The sequence below is a fragment of the Ostrea edulis genome, chromosome 4, assembly GCF_947568905.1.
Source record: "Ostrea edulis chromosome 4, xbOstEdul1.1, whole genome shotgun sequence".
Lineage (NCBI taxonomy): Eukaryota > Metazoa > Mollusca > Bivalvia > Ostreida > Ostreidae > Ostrea > Ostrea edulis.
In genome coordinates this window covers 30,568,766-30,590,434 of record NC_079167.1, presented here as the reverse complement: position 1 = coordinate 30,590,434, position 21,669 = coordinate 30,568,766, and the positions used below count along the sequence as shown (strand labels likewise).

At 35.9% G+C, this 21,669-nt stretch overlaps 2 protein-coding genes across 3 annotated transcripts; both read left to right on the top strand.

Annotated features, from left to right (window-relative positions):
• Nucleotides 1-6,756: 6,756 nt before the first annotated feature.
• On the top strand, nucleotides 6,757-10,971 carry LOC125670167 (cytoplasmic dynein 2 heavy chain 1-like). Of its 2 annotated transcripts, none has more exons than XM_048905169.2 (3): nucleotides 6,757-7,186; nucleotides 10,322-10,504; nucleotides 10,731-10,971. In XM_048905169.2, exons 1-3 carry the CDS (start codon nucleotides 7,064-7,066, stop codon nucleotides 10,785-10,787), a joined length of 363 nt encoding a protein of 120 aa, XP_048761126.2. In that variant the 5' UTR covers nucleotides 6,757-7,063; the 3' UTR covers nucleotides 10,788-10,971. The 2 variants fall into 2 exon arrangements, with proteins under 2 accessions (XP_048761126.2, XP_056017163.1); XM_056161188.1 differs by having other exon boundaries at nucleotides 6,846-7,219.
• Nucleotides 10,972-17,867: 6,896 nt separating this feature from the next.
• Nucleotides 17,868-21,435, top strand: LOC125672096 (uncharacterized). Its single transcript, XM_048908206.2, has 4 exons — nucleotides 17,868-17,993; nucleotides 18,361-18,542; nucleotides 20,654-20,830; nucleotides 20,942-21,435. The coding sequence occupies exons 1-4, from the start codon at nucleotides 17,984-17,986 to the stop codon at nucleotides 21,017-21,019; spliced, it is 447 nt and encodes a 148-aa protein (XP_048764163.1). The 5' UTR covers nucleotides 17,868-17,983; the 3' UTR covers nucleotides 21,020-21,435.
• Nucleotides 21,436-21,669: the final 234 nt, after the last annotated feature.

Here is a 21,669-nt window from a genome sequence, read left to right as displayed (position 1 = left end):
AACGGTAGTATCGTCAGCATGACATAAGTTGAAAAGTGAGGGGGGGGGGGGTTTCTATAAATTCCAGAACACTTACATTAAAAAGTGTGGTTTTCTTAGCATATTTTTACTGTTTGATTCCGACACAGATGGGATTTCAATCCAATGACGTCATAATAAGAATGTAACAGCTAAATGACGTAACAGTCATCATTGTATTGTGAGGTCATAAACAAACACAGCCTAGTGATCTTTGTTTTGTGATCTGTGTTTCGCTTATAGTTAGAAGTATCACAATCTTCATGGCTAACTGGACAAAGAAACAACTAGCCATTATAGGCCTAGCTTTGGTGATTGGAATGTCTGTTATCACAGCCAAACACCAAGAGTTCTTCTGCTGGTGAGTCAAACAGTCCCCCTGAGAGAGAGAGAGAGAGAGAGAGAGAGAGAGAGAGAGAGAGAGAGAGAGAGAGAGAGAGAGGGGGGGGTAGTCCAAATATCATTTCCTCGTTCCTCTACATACTACTAAATAATCGGGGTGATATTTTCCAATCATAGTGTAGGGGGTGTAAACTCTGCAGACTATTCTAGATCCGCCACTGAAAGGTTACCAGACTATTTTTGATCTTTTTTAGTTTATCTACATTGAATAGTGTTTAAAATCATTAATTATATTTATTGTCGTTTATACAGCCAAGAGAGGACTCTAAGTTTCACTGAGAACTTGGCAGTGTGGATCGGTGTAATGGAGAAGCCGGCACCGTGTCCCGGGAGAGAGGAAATGTACTTCGTGAGTTATACGATTATTACAGACAATAATAAACATACTGAATTTATTCTTATAACTTACAAACATATAGCTGAGGTAACTTGTCGGTTTTTGTCTTCATCTACATTGCATATCAACATAGGGGTCTCTGAATTTTCATAAAACATTTTGACAGATGGCTGTGGAGATGGGAATTCTATCATTGGTAATCATAGCTTGTACTGCCTTACCAGCAGTATTAAAAGCAACTAAATCCTCCATCACCAGCTTCATTTTCATCCTAAAGAAAGGTCTTTCGCAGATGAAAGGTAGGAAAATGTTGGCACTGATGGACCTAAAATTGTGTTTATCTTTCTCGATGTAGATTTCATAGTTGATTTTTTATGTTAACTGTGTAGAGTACATCCAAAATCGAAAGGACACCGCCAATGATGTGTCTGAGGAAAAGAGTCCTCGGCATATCAACTATTATGTGTGAGTATTATATCTCATTTCAAGGAATGATATACATTTACATGTAAATGTTCTGTGTCTGAAGAACTAGTTTATAGTTACTGACATAAATGAGTAAATAAAAATCATAATATTTTCAGTTTCCGAAATGCCTACAAGCAAAGAAAGCTTGTAATGCTTCTGAGACGAGAAGATTTGGATGAAGAAATTTTGCTATACAACCCCAATACAAGAACGGTGAAACGGATAGCGTAATGTACCTCTGGAAACTCTGAGGGGGTGTTATCACAGTTTTATTCAAAAGGGAATTGTAAAATAAAGTTTGATATACATTCATATATTTTTATGTTGTTTTATATAATAGTTTGATATCAAGACAAATCATAGTGATCAATCTCATAACTCCTATAAAGGTGAAGATAACGAACAGTGACCAATCTCATAACTCCTATAAAGGTGAAGATAACGAACAATGGTCAATCTCATAACTCCTGTGAAGGTGAAGATAACGAACAATGATCAATCTCATAACTCTTATAAAGGTGAAGATAACGAACAATGATCAATCTCATAACTCTTATAAAGGTGAAGATAACGAACAGTGATCGATCTCATAACTCTTACAGATCTATAAAGGTGAAGATAACGAACAATGATCAATCTCATAACTCCTGTGAAGGTGAAGATAACGAACAGTGATCAATCTCATAACTCCTATAAAGGTGGAGAATACTAACAGTGATCAATCTTATAACTCCTATAAAGGTGAAGATAACGAACAGTGATCAATCTCATAACTCCTATAAAGGTGAAGATAACTAACAATGATCAATTTCATAACTCCTGTAAAGGTGAAGATAACGAACAGTGACCAATCTCATAACTCCTATAAAGGTGAAGGTAACTAACAATGATCAATCTCATAACTCCTGTAAAGGTGAAGATAACGAACAGTGATCAATCTTTTAACTCCTATGAAGATGAAGACAATGAACAGTGATCAATCTCATAACTCCTATAACCAATAAAGAATAAAGAGTTGGGCAAACACAATCCCCTGTATGATCAGGTGCCTAAGAGGAGTAAGCATCCCCTGTCGACCGGTTACACCCGTTGTGAGCCCTATATCTTGATCAGGTAAATGGAGTTTTGATTGAAAATTGTAAAACCGTCTGTACTTTCACTTATCACAGTTTAGATAAAAATAGACATAATAAGACATTTGTATATTTATAAAGATTTGTTATTAGCATAATTTATGTACTATAATGATTCAATATTGATAAATAATAGTATTTGAGTCTCTAAATCGTTATGGGTCCTTTCATTAGCCATAATGGTTGTGATAGTGAAAGTACAGACGGTTTTAACATTTTTTAGTCACTTGGAGCTATTACGGACATCATTTTATGAATTGGGGTAAGAAATTCATTTTAACCACTTATTCCTATCTGGGACAAAGTCAAATAGTTTACGTTGCACACGGTATTATTTTGCCTTAATGATATCTTTATAGATATATTAACAAATACCTGTTAAAGTTTACCCTTTTAACTTATGGTGAACATGTATTGTCCTAATGTTGACCTCTAGAATGATTAGCGCACTTTATCGAAGACCAGTTTGTACCATCCGTCTGTAAACGAGTACATTTTAATTTTTCCAGTGATCAAAATTTCAGTATGGATGCCATAGCTCTTGACTGATCGAGAAAAATGAACGGTTGTATCTCAAGTCACCATACCTGGTACAAATGTTTCTTTTGTGGTCCTGAAGAAGTGTTGGTGCTTTTGGACAACGAAGATAACAAACAGTGATCAATCTCATAAATCCCACAAAGAATACCAAATTAATAGTATACGGCAAACACGGACCCCTGGACACACCAGAATTGAGGATGAACAAGCACCCCCGTGTCATTCTTTCACCAAAGGGAGCGTTACGCAAGCTTCACATGTAGTGCGAGGAGCGCACGGAACTCTGGGTAGAGAATGTCCCCGTGTGTGATTCGAATTTCATTACAACTGGTTTTTGATTGGCTGTTAGAACAATTAAGGTTTTCAGTGTCACTTGTTTTTCATTTGTAATACAAAATGCTACCATGCTGGATAAATTGCCATTGTCCAAGTTGACATCAGAAAGAACTCCAGTCTGACTAAGCTACTCGGGGATGGGGTTTGCTTGTATATTTCGGAATCCTCAGCAGATCCTCTCATGTCAGGATAGTTCCAAAGATCATTTAAAGTAAAAAAAAAAAAAACAAAAAAAAAAAAAAAAAAAACAACAACCAAAAAATAAAACCCATTACTACTCAACTCCTCTATCTCCCATTCTAGTGAAAAACAATTAAAACTTTTTCAGTCGTATTATGTATCTATTATGGTGATTGAACAAAACAAGGCACTATATAATCCTTCATGCGGTGAACTCTGTGACCTATGACTGGCGAATACAAGCGTAACAAAGTAGGCTGAATCTACTGTAAGCTTAAATTGCTTAGAAAAGTCTGGAGCTGAAAGAACTGGACTATTCATGTTTACAAAATGATTTGTCAGAGTCCTTTGTCCATACAAATTTAGCCCTCTTTGCAATAAGTTGGTAAGTGGAACAACTGCTGAAGAAAAATTTTGACAAAATTTTCTGTTGCCTGTCATGCCCCTAAAATCTCATTAACTCTTTCCGGTTTGTAGGAATCGGGAACTTTACAATAGCCGCCACTTTAGCCATAATAGGTGTAACCTTGACCTAAACCTTGATTCCCTATTGTGGCTCCACCCTACCCTCGGGGGTCATGATTTGAACAAACTTGAATTTGCACCATGTCAGGAAGTGTTCATGTAAATATAAACCTTTCTGGCTCAGTGGTTCTTGAGAAGATTTTTAAAGATGTTCCCTATACATTCGCTTGTAAATCTTTGATCCCCTATTGTGCCCCCTACCCTACCCTCTCAAGGTTATGTTAGGAAGCTTTCAAGTAAATGTAAACTTTTATGACCCAGTGGTTTTTGAGAAGATTTTTAAAGATTTTCTCTATGTACTCACATGTAAAACTTTGATCCCCTATTGTGGCCCCAACCTACAATAAGGAACCATGGTTTGAACAAACTTGAAGAAGATGAAAATGTGAAAAGTTTACAGACAGACGAACAGACGAATGATGGGTGATCAGAATAGCTCACGTAAGCTTTCAGCTCAGGTGAGCTAAAAAGAATCCAAGGCGAATTGCATTTGAGCAAAACATACTGAAAACTAAATGAGCATAATTACTGGCCTCCAGGAACGTTCGAGCTAGCTATGTTTCGCCATGCAGCAAGTAGACAATAGTGGGGTTTTCTAAAATTAGTTACACACAGCTGGATTCTTGTCATCATTCGGAAAATCAGAAGATAGGCGCCAGTTGTGCACATATTTTCTTCAATTATGAAACATGTGCTTTGTGAAGTTACGTCACTCTTCTTACATACACTTGTGATATTTGATGCTAAAATGGGGTTTGGGGAGTGGGTAGCTTGAATTATACAGGGAACCATATTTTCAGTGGAATCAATGGCGTTGTAAAATAACACTTTATTCCCTCATTGAAATATTTTTTGATGTAGTGACTTTTGTCTCCAGAAGCAAGAGGAGGTTTTAAAACTATTTGAATAAGCTTTAACTGACAAAATGAATGAGTATTTAGTGCTCCATATTTTAAACTTTCTACCCCTCTTGGAACTATTTCAAATGTCCTACCCCAATCTTTTCTAAATCTACAAATTGATATAGAGAAATTTAATAGAGAACGCATAGACATTTTCTTACTATCATCATATATTCCAGAAACAGCCTTTATTTAAAGGGGAAAATAATAGTGTAGTTTCCATAAAAAGAATTAATCATGTACTTATTTCTGTCCAATAAATAATAAGTCCCCGAACGGTTAGTCCCGTCAGTGAGATTGGATTTAGAAATCCCACATAAAACTCATTTCTGTCCAATAGATAATAAGTCCCCGAACGGTTAGTCCCGTCAGAGAGGTTGGATTTAGAAATCCCACATGAATAAGACCTTATACTGTCACTGTTTACATTTCTAAAAACACAAACTTCGATTCTGAACATGATGTCATGCTTATTACTGTGTATACATACGTGTGTGATACTGTACCAATGTATTGTAGCGGCATTTAAACACTCTGAAAAAGTAGCATATCGATTACATATTTCAACTGAAGAATTGAACTGGAAACTTAGTTTGCTCAATGCTTGAACCCATTAAATATTGCTGTTATCATTCCTATTACTTTTAAATATTAAATGACTCAATGTTCCCGTAGCCCGTCCGCTCCTGACAAAACGAAATGCTTGGATCGTCCTAAGAGAGAGTGGTTTTGTACCTCATGTCAAGACGTAATAGTGAGAGTTCTTTATTGCACCATCATCTACTGGACCTCTATTTTAAGATCATATCCGAAAGATCCGTGAATTTAACTTTCTAATGCTGCGCACTTGGCAAAGGAACAGTCACTGCCTATGTTTTGACCATGTCTATGGTTTTGACACAACACAGGGATTGGGAATCGAACCCCGTGTTGTAGCATGGACTTTCGCCCCCCCCCCCAAAAAAAAACGGGTCCGGGATAGATTTTCCCCTTTAGAGGGAAAATGCGTCCCAACATATAATTTCCCTCTATGTTAAAAGTCAATATAGAGTTTCCCCTTGGGCGTTAAATAAATCCATTAGGCTTCCCAAAAGACTTTAATGATGATCAATCAGTAGGATTTTCGTAAGTAGGCGACTAAAAGATATACAATTAAAATATCGGAAAAGTAAAATAGATGCACTGTATATATAAAAGTAGTTTAATTTTTCTGTTTATTCAAATTCGAAATTTTAAATAAAAAAATCATTAACTTTTTCCCAACTTCACTATTTCAAATGTTAGATACTAGTAAATAACGGTATATACTTGAGATGTCTGAATGAATTTTGATATACCATTACATGATTTGAATAATTTCCTTTTTAAAAAAAACCCCATAAGATGATGATTGTGATACACAAGACCCTGCCCCCCCCCCCCCCCCCAAAAAAAATCCTGGGTCTAGATAAGCAAGAGAATTCTAGTAATAGAACTGGAAACGCATACATAGCTGAAATGTAAGAAGGGGGAGCGTACTGTCATTTAGGGGGAAATTTTATACTGGGACGGTTTTTCCTAGGGGGAAATTGGGCCATGGGGAAATTCTATGCTCGGCCCATCTTCCCGGGGGGGGGGGGGGGGATGTCTATCCCTGGCCCGTTTTTCCGGGGGAAATTCTATGCTACCACACCGGGTCTCCTTTTTCCGAAGCGAGCTCCACCGCCAAAACGTTGATAACTTCAGCACCTTCAACGTCGCCGAGGTAACTTTGTTAAGGAATTTTATAAAATATTGAACAGTGGTTCACGTGTGTAAAGTGTAATGAATCAAATGGCCATACAATGTCAATAATACCAAGATTTCGCCTTCAGATTTACTGGGGGTGGGGGTGGGGTATTAATACAGGTAGCATGAAACGACAAATCATTAATCTTAAATAGGTTTAACACTAATCTTATAAGTGTTATGGAATTGGTCAGGTAGAGTGATTCACTGATTACACATGCAATATTAGGATTTCCCTTTAAATCATAAGTGGTATGTATAGACATATATTTACACCACATGGCTATATAAAAGAAATATACACGTACGTATCGATAATAGATAATTTAGAAGATCTTTTTTACGGACCCGCCACCATCAACTAATCGAGGGGATTTATTGAATATTGTGAACAATAGTGGAGTGTTTTTAAATTCAGGACTGTTGGACTTTTTTTAACGTAAACATACAAGATCATGGATACCGTGACAAAAGGGGACCTTATTGAGATAAGCGCGCTCAATAGTCCACCTCAATTAGTGAAGGACACGCTAGAAGCAGCCTTTCTACTACTAGGCTACCCTGCTGCCGAGGCCAAGGTAAATAAGAAAAAGAAAATGAAGATCATACAGGCATGTTGATATTGCTTATACATATATATTACGTAATACCGGTATATGTCTCTTGATAAAGACGCGGGTTGCGTCGAAAATTATATATATATATATATATATATATATATATATATATATATATATATATATATATATATACTACTTTCTTAAAGTGTCGGATCTGAGAAGATACAAGGCCAGTAAAGAAATTTATAAAAGCACTGAAAAGGCCACGACACTGTTGGATATCTAAAACTCAAATTTTCGACGAAACCCGCGTCTTTATCAAGAGACATATATTACATAGACAAATAACACGAAAAAACGACAAGTATCAATAATCTACACCATTTGTATCACTTAGTACAACACTCAGTACAACACTCAGTACAACACTCAGTACAACACTCAGTACGACAGTGTATCACTCTTGTTACCAATGTACATTATTGATACTTATCATTTTTTCGTGTTATTTGTTTATATAATATATGTCTCTTGATAGAGACGCGGGTTGCGTTGAAAATTTGAGTTTTAAATAACCAACAGGGTCGTATATATAGAGCATAGGGTTGTTTTCTTATTTGAGATTGAAGTTTGATATTTATCTAAGGCTTATGGTAGGTCACTCCGAGAAATCTACAGATTAAAGATTCTAGTTATAGCACACACACACACACACACACACACACACACACACACACATATATATTGTGATGGGCAAGTCCTCCCCACAGTAGCGCTGCCACCAGCTGGATGTCCCCCAACAGCAAGGGAAAATAAATACTAAATACCCATCTGCCCTACTCAACCTATACTTAAACCTGGGTAGTGACTAAGCGACACGCCTTAACAGTGTCTTAACAAGTCAGAAATAATACTCAAATTAAAAAGTCATTGTTTATTCATTTCAAAGATAATCAACATAAGCAACATGAAGTTAACGCACCAGAGGACTTCACTCTTTCGCGTTGAAGCTAAACAATCAATGCAATATTCACAATAGCCAGTTAAAAGAAAAGCGGATGACAAACGAGTTAATAAACGAGATGACGAGATCGACTTGCGCACGAAAATCCTACTTAAAACAATTCCATAATTCATCCTCCGAAAACACATTCAAGGGGAATAACTCGGGACAAAATCAGATATGAATAATGAACGAAATACTCATATCAAGGGGTATTCACTCTCGTGAGTTACTCATAATGAAAACAATAGCTTACTCACAAGTAAAAATGTGCTATAACTAGAATCTTTAATCTGTAGATTTCTCGGAGGACAATCACTCTTGAGAAATACCCTACCATAAGCCTTAGATAAATATCAAACTTCAATCTCAAATAAGAAAACAACCCTATGCTGCATTCAATACTAAATTGAATCTAAATCACAAGTTAAATTGTGAATCTGTCACAAGTTGCATTACTATACTCTAGATAAGCAATAAATCAATTATTAATTCCCAAAGAAGAATTCCCCCAAAACATTCCCTAAGATAAATCTATTACACTTATAAAAATCAAATTAATAACTAAGTTACTCTAAAACACAAATATAAATCCAAATGATTTCTAAAGTTACCCAAAACAATAGAAAAATAGAGCAGACTCAAAAATAATTAAATTAAAATATAACTTCTTTCAGAAATAAATCCTATTCTTGCCCAAATGATAATAATAAAACAAACAGACGACTTACGTCGCTTCCAAATAGAGAGAGAACCAAAAGAGCGCGAGTCTGCGCAAGTACAGCCTTTTATACTTATAGGTTATAGACTTTGTATGGGAAAATATGACGACCGAGTTTTTTGGCGCGTAGACGGACCGAGCTTGCGACAAAAAACGAGATCGTCATATTTCCCATACAAAGTCTATAACCTTTTTATTATATACTTTCAATTTCATTTAGAAACTAACAATAATTTTATTTTTAACAATAACTTTATCGGTTTAACTGAGTAAAAGATGAAAAACACGAAAAATTTGAAAATTAACGGCGTAGAAATTTGATTGTGACGTAATGTTTGCGGGCCGGAATGTTTTCGGGCATATATCGTGTGATATATGCCCGCAAACTTTTAAAGAAAAAAGAAGAGATGAAATTGAAAGTATATAATAATCAAAAATACTGAATTCTATATTCCGCACGAGCAAATCATAGAAAAATACAGAAAAACACCGAAATCTGTACATGACACGCGCTTGACACAGAAACTCTCAACACAGAATTCTATACTCAAATAACGTCGAATCTCGTCCTTACATAATGCAACAATAAAGTGTTAGGATTGAACATTAAAACATTTGCAATAAAAAAATAATCATCAATACACATCGTATGTACAATGGTAAACCTTTCATATCAAAGTGAAAGTAGCTGTAATGTTTAAGGTAGTACTCTACATCGTCATTATGGCTGACTTCTTTTAAAAACATGGATGAAAAAATCGATATCAGCAATATTTGACTTTTCCTTTTCTATTTAAATACCTAGCCGAGTAGCTCAGTAGGTTAGAATACCGAATGCTGAACTGTAGGTCGCAGGTTCGAGTCCAGCAGGGGTTTTAATTTTTTTTCAGATTACCTTCTACTAAAACTGTATTTTTTGAGAAAGTAAAGTAAATTTGAAATTTTTCAACTTCAAAATATTGTTGTACATATCCTCCACTTTTCATCTACATCAAATTTCTCTGGTGTAGCATACATCCTTAAACACGTGTGAAAATTCACCCGTAGAGCAATATTCAAGTAAGATATTCAATAATATAGCAGCAAGTCAATTCCTTAATCATATGAGAACTATTGATAACGTATGTACAACAATAATACAAAAAATAAAAAAAAAAACCCGATCGATATGGGGTGAAATCATCACAATATATTGTATTTCATCATTTAGAATTAGCGTTAGATTGAAATAAATTTCAGTCAGTATAAGGTTTTATGCTACAAGTATGTCAAGGACGTTTAATGTTCGTTGATAACAAACATTTATGTTTACCGGTGATGACTCCGTTTCAAAATTGTTCTGCTTAAAAATTCAAATTATTGTTTACACATAAGATTCATAACATCAGCTAGTAATCAGTTCAAATATTTCACGACATCTTGATTTCAGAGCTGGAGTTTTATAAAAAAGAATCTAGTCAGCAACAAAGACTCGTTACAGAATCAGTTAAAGAATTTCCAGGCAGATAAATGTGACTCTGCATCAGCAAGGAAAGCCAAAGATTTAATTGGTGACGTGACACTTGAAAAAGCCAGAAATGTCAGTAAGGCAGCATCCAGTCTCGTGGCTTGGGTATGTAAGGTTTTTGTTTTGTGGTTGTTGTTTTTTTTTTTTGGTGGCAAATTGCAGGGTTTTTTTTACTCTCTAACACTACCCTCGAATATTTCTATCGAGTCAATGCTCCTCTCATTATTATACCAAATCATTTCTAGATGACATAATGACGATGGATACCAGTATTGTTGTAATGTTGTAATTTGTGGTTGTCGTGATAATTGATTTATTCTTATTTTTTCAGTCACTAAAAGCATTGAAAGACGTAGAGGAAGCAGGAAAGCTTCAGAATACTACCTGAAATTTGCCTCCGGACAATCACTAGTGTTGAATTATAAATTGAATATTAATAAAACACAATTTGTAGATTCATTATTTCAGAAACCGATAGTTTAGCAACAATGTTTAGGAGACCATTACCGTTGTGTTTTCAAAATAAATCCATGGACATCGAAATGAATGTTATTTCATGTTCATAAAGAGTCTTCCATTATATTTTGTAACTGAAAATAGTTTTCATATACCTCTGAGTCTTAATGTCTCAAAAAATAGATAATACAATTGTCATGCAACAATAGTTGGCAATATCTGATTTTCTTGTCATACTATAAAAAAGGACGTTTTGTGAGTTTGAATATCTCCCTCAAAAGCTTTGGGCGCCATTGTGTGTACATTAGTCTGGGTTATCGTCCCTGCACTTCCAGACCAGCAAACAAACTGTGAGTGATTTGATCGATGTAATTGGTTATCAAAGACTGCATTATATCATTATTTCAGCAATTCCAAAACCTGAACTTATATAGGTAATTGTACGATATACTTCTCTCATGGATTCTTGAGATGAAACAGAATATGTAAGCGTTTTACAATTTATTGTTTGGCAGATAATGGCCACAGTGGTCAAAAACAACATTTACAACCAACAACGACCGGGTCGCCGAACAACAGGGATCACCCCCAACAACAACCAACATTTTTGTGTCGTCCGTAACGGCATGCTAGGTAATCACAGTCAAGCTACCGACACAATCAGTACATACTGTGGTGACGATTTTGTCATTTAGGAATGCACACATGCAGAAAATTCTATGAGGTTGTCCACCGCCAAATGGTGGGGGTGGGAACCTTCAAATAATAAATGACCACTGTGCCACTGCTTAAAATCTTCCCCCATGTGATATTAATACCCAAGAGAATTCTTCACTTTTACCCCAACCCGCAAAATACCCAATTGCCCCTTGTTGTATAAATATATAAATATAATTTCCCAAATGAAAGGTGAAGATAACGAACAGTGATCAATCTCATAACTCCTATAAGCAATACAAAATAGATAGTTGGGCAAACACGGACCCCTGGACACACCAGAGGTGGGATCAGGTGCCTAGGAGGAGTAAGCATCCCCTGTTGACCGGTCACACCCGCCGTGAGCCCTATATCCTTATCAGGTAAACGGAGTTATCCGTAGTCAAAATCAGTGTGCCAAAAACGGCTTAACAATCGTTATGAAACACGCCAGACAGCATTTGACCCAATGCGAGGTTGTATTGACGAACTAGATCGTTATAACGACCATAGAATTTGCGAAATGCTGACTTCAATCGAGACTGTTGAAACCCCTGTACCATCAACTTGTTTGTCAGTAGCTTACCTCGATTTAAAAACTGACTATACGCAGAACAAGCTCTTGCATACCGAATCAGTTGAGAGATGTAAACACCATATGCAGGTGATAATGGAATATTAGATAATCAAATAAACGAGTCCCATCCGAATCAAAATGTTGTATAGCTTTACCTAGGAATTCAGGATGGGTGATAATTTCCCCCGTGTTTAGCTGCCCATACATTCAGTCTATTCCTGCTTGTTCCCTAGTTCTAACATTATGGGAGTGTCTCCAGGAAATACGGGAAAGTAGAGAGGACCAAACCAGCGTAGTATCAACGAAGATGCTCAAAAGTAATTGAATGTCATACTTGATTCGATCCAACAATCTAGAAAATTTTAATTTGGCCTAAATCATTGACCCCTGCTGAGAATTGATATTTTGTAAGCGGGTTCCATCTAAAATGACAAACCAAAGGTACGTTAAAATTTTGTCTTTCTTGCTTAGAATTAGTCATAACCCTAACTAGGCAAATAAATGAACTATGACAATTTAGTACCATTGTGATTCCCTTCCCCAACTGATCAGATTTTGAACACCTAGAAGCACAGTCATTTAATTATTCTGTATGCTCACATTCTCTACTCCCAGAATGGTGTGCGGGCTGTTGCCTTTAAATAAAGGAAATTCTCCAACCTTTAAAAATCCCGTGGGGAGCCGTCCTCAATACCCTTTGCTTGTCGTTAAAGTCCACTAAATGCGGCGGTCTTCCGAATGACACCTGAAAAACTAAGGTCCCGTATCACAGCAGGTGTGGCACGATAAAAATTTCTCCCTGCTCAAAGGCAGTCAGGGCCGAGCATAGACCAAATTTTACAGCCCGTCACCGGCAATGATGACGCCGAGCAGAAGGCCTAAACATCGGCAATGGTGACGTCACCATATGAGTGAAAAATTCCAGAAAGGGACGTTAAACAATATACAATCATCCAACCCTTAAAAGGCCAAAGTATAAGCTGCTGTATGTAATTTGGCATCATAGAGACTGTACTACACAGTTCCTACATCTCCTTGGTCGCGGTAGCTCATTGGTAGAGCGTTCGCTTCGTAACCGGGAGGTCGTGAGTTCGAGCCCTGCTCGTGCCATAACGTTAAAATAGGAAGTGATTGTTCCTTCGCCAAACACTCGGCATTTAGAAGTGAGAGTCACGGCTCTTTGGGATATGACCTTAAAAAACGACAGGCGTTTGCACGATAAAGAACCCTCATTGCCAAACCTCCAGAGCTTTTGAAACAATGAATCTATCAGTTGCATCATCTACTCCTAGTACTCAATAGTCACTACATAGGCTCTAGTTGTAGACTCAGCATAACTATAAGCAAGACGTAAGCATTCAGGTGAACGATTTGTTGGAGTGGTGGAGGCCAGGTGATAGCTGCTTTTATCAGACCACTAACCTAGTCCTGTTTTGTATGTTGCTTCAACTTAACTTTTGATCCATCTACTAGCATAACTACATTTTTTAACACTTTCCAACTACTGCACTTTGCCATTGGGAATCTTGGTAGTTTTGCGCACAGAGTCTATTTCTAATCCAAAAAAACACTAAACAAGTAACTGGAATCCGATTTTTGTCTACTGCTAATGGAACCCCAAAATCTTTGCAGATGAAATGATGCATTTAATTACAGACCATCCCCTGACCCCTCTTACCCGTAAAAATGAAATCGTCCAAATGGTGTTCTACCGCACCTAAACCAGATATTTTTCTGTAACCATTTACCGAAGAAATATTGACGATTTTTCAAAAATTGAACCGGAAATGGAACATCCCATTGGCAAGCACTTGTCTATGTAATATCGATTCACTATTACGTAACAGAGACGAAAAACTCCATTTTTTAAATGATCTTTTATGTAGTTTACAAACCATAAGTACAAAAGGAATAAATGTGTCGATCCCAGATCAGAAAGAAGAATAAGTTGGGAGTTGTATATAGTCCATGCCTCAACTGCCTGTGCAACAGAGAACTGTACACCTTCTATACTAGTCTCGCTTTCCCCAGACTCTTGCTCTCGAAACTTTGCACAAACGATAGTCTGGTACAATTTGTATTTTATTTTTGTAACCAGTAGAAGGCGCTAGATCAAAATGGCGACTCCCAAGACCATGAGTGAATTTACCTCTTATACAATTATGGCTTTTAGTACATATAATTAAAGGTCTCTCAGTCTAGACGAGTCGGGCCACCATAGTAATGACACTTGGCTTTCTTCTGTTGAATTGTATGCAGACAGATCATATTGTCTCAACTTGAAGTGCTCGGATAAAACTAAGCGTTGTGCAAACAAACTTCTGTATTGAGTATTTACAAAGTATGAATACAGCAAGATAAATCTGCATGAAGTGGTGCTGCCTCAGTATTCAGACGTGTTTGAAACTGCTCTATGTGTGTGGAAAGAGTATGATACAGTGACGGATCCAAGATTTTCCAAAAGGGTGAAATGAATGTCAAATACACGATTCCGGATTATGTCGGTTTAAATGAAGCGAAATGGTGGATACAAAATTGTTTTGGACTAGAATGTCGACGGGGTATAAAAGATTTTAAAAAATATTGATATACATGTACATATTATTCTAGAGTTACATATACATGCAAGAAATAACTTTCATTTTTGAAAATACATGAAGGTATAAACTGCAATGCTTCACATCAAGGTGCTTTTCATAAAGCGCTACAAGAACTGCGACGCTGCTGGCATACCCTCTGCGCTTCATGGAGTATGCTGGCGTTCATGCCCTCGTTTATTTTTTTTTTAAAAGAACGAAGTCATTTCTTAAATATCTGCCTCTAAATTTTTCCCGTGTGAAAACACTCTCACAGAATTTGTATCTAGGCACTTGTGTTTTCAAAACGCAATATAAAAAGATGCACTCTATCTATAAAACATATCTATAAGACAGACCTAAGTCGTTAAAAACAGGAAGTGACAGTTCCATCGCCAAACGCTCGGCATCAGGTGTGAATGTCACAGGTCCTCGGAGATGACCTTAAAAACGGATGTCCTGTGTCACAGTAGGTGTGGCATGCTAAAGAACCCTCACTGCTCAATGGCCGAGTATAGGTTTATATTTGAAGCCCTTCACCGGTCTTGGTGACGTCTCCATATGAGTGAGGTTTTTTTTCGAGCGAGGCGTTAAGCAAGATACAATCAATCAATCAAATCATCAATTTCTGAACACGTCATCAAAACAAGGTCATTTACAAGCACAGACTCTAAAATAGCAAAATCGCAAGTAAGATTAAATCGTGATGCTCTTCACTATCAGATTTAGCTGCAGAACTGTACTTCTGTGGGAAAAAAATTATGTTGGCAGTCTGGTCTGTCCACATTAATGTTGTTCGGAGAGCTACAGTCTGCAGCTTTATCAAACCGAACGCATCGTGTATGATTCTGACTTTTTTTTTTAAAGTAATCTCCGATGTACAACCAAAAGTTATACTAAGCCGTGATTTATCTTTAAAATTTTAAAATATTTATCGTAATTCTTGATATTATTCAACAATTGCTCTATGATATTTGATTCGTTTTCTAGTCATGAATTTAATGGAAAGCATTAATTATATTGATATTTACACAATATTCACAAACCATTTGTATTTGCCGATAGAAATACTGTGATGTCGCCAAAATGAAGGGTGATAAATCTGATCTTGTGGCCATGGGGACACGATGTATGTTTGGAACAAAATGAAGAAGGAAGTTAGCTTTAAGATGTCGACCAAGAAAAATTGAGCATGCTTGATTTCTGTGCTTATGAATCCAATGCAATGATTATTTTGGAAAATATATGGATGTTTATTTCTGGGGAAATGCAAAACAAATAAACATTTGCAACAGACGGGGAACATGTTCAAATCTGGAGTGTCGCCATGTCGATCTTTCCATGTTACCCTTCAAATCCAACCATTCCTGCCAACACATTCACAAACTAATCGAGCCTTTAATCCATTCGTATGAGGCCATAATTGAAGATTGTTCGTGCCAGAGGAGGAATAACTCGCAATAAAAGACAATGACTATATGCTGAAAAGATCAGATATGTTCTAAGATCTGGTAATTTGTCAAATCATTTCTGGGTTATCAATATACTAAGTAGTGTAATCGTTTTATGATTTAAATATACTGACACAAATGTAATAACTCCAAATCTTCTTGAACTTGAATAACGAAATATGTATTTTTCATCTCTCTCTCTCTCTCTCTCTCTCTCTCTCTCTCTCTCTCTCATGTTCTAAATTTTGTATTCAATACATCTTGTCTTCATTTATAGAATTTTAAAAAACATGCAAGAAAATCAACGGGCATATTAAATAGAAGAAGAGACAAAGCATGCATGCTGTGTATAGAAGAAGAGAGACAGAGCGTGCATGTTCAATAAAAGAAGACAGAGCGTGTATGTTCAATAGAAGAAGATAAAGAACATGTATGTTTTGTATAGAAGAAGAGAAAAAGCATGCATTTCAATATAAGGATATGTAACGAAGGGAAAACGATGGGGACGACGCGATGACAACAATGATGATTATTATGAACACAATTCTACAGGTAGGGAATGGTTCTCGAACGGGGAAACAAAAGTACCGTAAATTATACGTATCTATAGAAGAAAAAACGCCGAAAAAAAGAAAAACAAACAAAACAAATCAAAAAACAAAACAAACAAATCAAAACAAAAATAAAAACAAACAGACCAATTTTTTTTTTAAAAAAGTGAAATACGAGTTCGATTAAAAAACTCCTAAACTTATACACATCAGTCTCCAAACTACATGTAGTTCAAACTCTCGCGTTTCATCAGTAGTTAAAATTTTGAAATATGTGTGTGTATGAAATACATATATGTGTGTGTATGAAATACATATATGTGTGTGTATGAAATACATATATGTGTGTGTATGAAATACATACTAGTATATGTGTATGTATGAAATACATATATGTGTGTGTATGAAATACATGTATGTGTGTGTATGAAATACATATATGTGTATGTATGAAATACATATATGTGTGTGTATGAAATACATATTTGTGTGTGTATGAAATACATATATGGAACTACCTGTATGCTGTACACATACACTGTAACTGAACAAGATTTTCTTCACAGCTAATTCTGCATTCAATTTCATTCAGTATTTAAAATTCGTTATGGTGGATCTGAGTCGATACTTAACTATCGACGATACAAAGGTCTGAAAAGAAAATTTAAAAAGAAAACGGTCATTTTTAAACAATGGTAAAAAGGAAACCCTAAATCCACACTTCAGTTTTTGTTGTCGATTAAAGAAACTCTATAAAAGGCTCCTAATAAATATCGAAGGATTGGAAATCATTCTATGTGCTTTCTGTTTCTTTTATTTCCCCGTGACGTATCCCATTACCCGGAATGTTTGGAACAATAAGTAAACTTTGTTTGCACTGCAAAAACGAAGGTTTGGGGTCAACACAATAACATGCTGATCAATTTAAAATTCCCTTAAACATGCTGGATTACGAAAAGGTATGATTTAAAGGTCTTGTCAAAGACAGCATAAAACAATTAAAACGGCTCTTATCCTATATGGACTATCGATAACACACGAGACAAAAAGGAACGACTAAACAGCGATATCGACTACAAATCTACCTAACTTTGATACGAGAGAGTTCATATCCTGGGAATAAAGAAAGGTAATATATAATATAATTTACTTATTTAAAGTGCACTTAGGGGATTTAGTCATTTGAGGAGTGGTGTATGTATAGTTTCATGTAATTTAGTGGGTTTGGTTATTTTAACACGGTAACGTTTTGAGGAAAACTAACGGATTTGTTTTATATGTGTTTGGGTAAGATGTTTTATTAATCTTTCCCCAAGAATGTCCATTTCTATAATGTCGAATAGCGATGAATAATTGTTTTGTTAGAAACTATAAATAAGGGATTAAGACTTAAGTATTTTCGCCTTGTTCATTGACACAGCTTAAATCTACTTTTTAGCAGAGACATTAACATCCGACAGTCTATATTCAAAAGTAGATATATACAGTGAATAAAATTACTTCTATTGAGCATGAATGTAAAATCACTGTTCGTTCTATATATACCTCTCTTATTCGTTAACTGGATTATAAGATAAAATTTTGTTCTTAAATTTGTATAACACTTTAAAGGAACGACTCGAAGTCTCTGAAGTGGATAAGGTTTTTTTTTCAGATGACGTCAGAAAACAGGCGCTTTTAGAACCCGATATGATATCAGTTCTGACAATGGACGAGTTGGAACTGATTAAGGTAGATTTAGATTATATTAAGAACCTGCCGGCTCCCCCACAGGCCATCAAAGACACCATGGAGGCGGTCACCCTTCTCCTAGGCTACCCCCCAAGGCAGGCTCGTGTAAGTCTACAAACAATACAATTATTTTCACTCACTTGAACTTGAGTTGATTTTTATCCCCCCCCCCTTTTTTTTAAATTGTGAGTAAATTTTAAAATTACCCACAAGGAAAAGTTTTTTCTGCATTATAAAACGTTAATGAAAAAAATTACATTAGATTAAATCAATAGCAATAATATAATGCTTGATTTAGAAATTGTACATCAGAAAATAAATAAATAATTTATATAAAATCATATAAGATGAACTGATTAACTACATTGGAAAACGTAATAATGTGCATAATGGCTAAAATGTTATGCATAAATTTACATTTTCCAGTGTAGTACATTACCTTAAATGCCCAACAAACTAGACATATATTTTTTAAATAAAAATGAAAATATGAAATCGAAATATCAAAAATAGCTATTACAAATTGAAATATACATGTTAATTTCCCATATAGTTTCCGCCCACGGACCTTGCGTTAGCATTTGTGGGGAAATTGATTAATACAGTGGTCCATTAGGAACTTCAAAGGATTATCACAAAGAAACGTTGGAGATGTAAATATATAGAGAATATTCGGCCCTCGGGCTAATATGGGGCCACTTGGGCTGACATGACACATGATATGGATTTTAGCACGTAATATATCTATATAATGCTTGATGTTGAGAACTTGCACTCACTCGAGTAAACCTGTTTTATGAGTACGACTTAAGCAACAATGCAGGCTTGTGTTAAGGTTATCGTAGTTAACGTTCTTTCCGAATTTTCAAATGACTCAACTTCGATAGTTTTGAATTAGAAATTAACAATGCACTGATTGGTGGACGTGATGTTGTTGCTTAGACACTGTAGAGGATGTTAATTTCCTGTCCCCTATGACTGACGGACGGAGCCTCGTCGGACCAGTGGCGGATCCAGAGAGTTTTCAAGGAGAGGGTTGGTTTGCACCTTTTCCGTCGAAGAAGGGGGAGGGGGGGGTGGGTGGGTGAAGAACCCAGAAATGACAAAAATGACCCTTTTAAACAATATTTAACCAGGCGGGGGGGGGGGGGGGGGGGTGCAATTCTTGTAATTCTCCATCTAGATCCGCCGCTGTCAGGCGGTATACTTAAATTATAAAAGATATGTAATTACACATTCAATACGCAATAGATTATACATGTAAAAGATATGTAATAACACATTCAATACGCAATAGGAGCATCTGTTTATCAATGCAGGGTTGATCTAAAAATCTAAACTTTTCAAATTCATTCGATATTCTTAAAGGGAAAGGCAACACTAACCACATTGTTGCTTTTATGAATAAAGTATCACTTACTGATATCGTAAATGACAGTCTTTAACAACAAAAATTCTTGCTTAACAATTAAATCAATATTAATCTATCATGTATTTTAAATTACCCGCCGCTAAGAGAGCGGCCATTGATGTTTAATTTATGACGTCACATCGTCTGTTCCGGTTTATTTCATCAGTAGCACTGTAAACATGACAGGTCACGAACGGTAAGTTTTGAGCCGTATAGATTTGAGCCCATTCTTTCGTAAGAAGAAATTGAGAAAAGAAGACGTTCAGTCGAGTCGCAGACCAGGCAGACAGTAAACGTTTCTTCATACAAATGTCTCGAACCTCACCTTGTCATTACACAAATGACGGATCTACAGTTTACGTAGTCTTTTCTTTTCAAATGACTTGGTTGGGTGGGGAAATTCGAAAGAAAACTTTTTTCACATCTCCCCTTCGCATTATTGTAATTAACTGCTTGACAGGAAGGCATCAACATGTTATTCGTAAGATCTACCACATGCACATCTTTGATGATCTTAGAATCTCATTAAAACCAGAATAGACGGTGTGACGTTAAAATTATTGATTTTTGTGGTCTTGAATACAAAAGAGTTACACATCATGGCAGCCTCTATAGAACGCGGGAATTTCAATTTTTAACGTTTAAAATTAGTACCGAAGCTTATCTAGGCCGTATATCAACAGAATAGTATGACAAATCTATATCATATAGATCTACATGTAATTAATTATATAATCCTATCATTTATCATGTAAAATGTTTTGGGGTTGCCTTTCCCTTCAAGTATTTCTGTTTTAATTCTTAGAACTGGAGCTTTATACGACAGCTGTGCAACAGAGGGCCTCTTCTGAACAAAATGCATGAATTCCAGTGTGAGGAGGTGAATCTGAACTTAGCAAAGAAAGCTAGAAATATTCTGTCTCTTTATGACCGGAATATGATCATGTCAAAGAGCTGCGCCGCAGTCAGTGTGTTTATCTGGGTAAGTAAAACCTGTACATCGCTATATAATTCATAGGATTAATTGTATTTAATGTTCGACTATTTATTAATTAATCATCAGTATGATTAATCAGTACTGATTGACTTGCAGGCAGAAAGTACCATGACAGAAGTAGATGCTTATTTGGACGCAAGGATGGAATTAATAAAAGGAAGAAAAATACCATAAAAAAACAAACAAACAGCGGAGAAGTGTTTGGAAATTGTCTACAAGCAATCTCGAACTATTCTAGTCATGTTGATATTTGGAGCTGTTGTCTTGAGACTTACTTTGTACAACTATTCTGTTGTTTTCTTTTCTTCAGGGGATGGCATCTCTAAATTGGAATTTTATCATGTAAAAAATATATTAATTAAACTATCAGTTCCTTTGGATGAGAAGAAAACTGAATGCAATGTTTTGACATTAGTAGTGAATGTTCCTTTGCCAAGCACTTGTGGCATTAGAAGTGAAAGGCACTGGCCTTTCGGAAATGACCTTCAGAACGTTACTATCATCATTCATTTCCGTTACTATCATCCTAGCTGGGTTTTTTTAACGACGAATTTTCTGTTGATATGAGCCGTATAAAAGATAAAATAACACCTGATCGTAATTGTTGTTAGTGTATGATATTTCTTACCTACATATCATTCGTAAATAAACAATACAAATGGATATAATAAGTAAATGTGGTCTTTCCGGAATTTCCTTCCGCCATCTTGGGATGATAGTAACGATCGTTACTATCATCAGTTTAATACCAGTGTAACTAGCGGTTCTTTAGCTTTTGCTGAAAGAAACTTGTCGCTTCGCGTAATATGTACTATATCAAATTT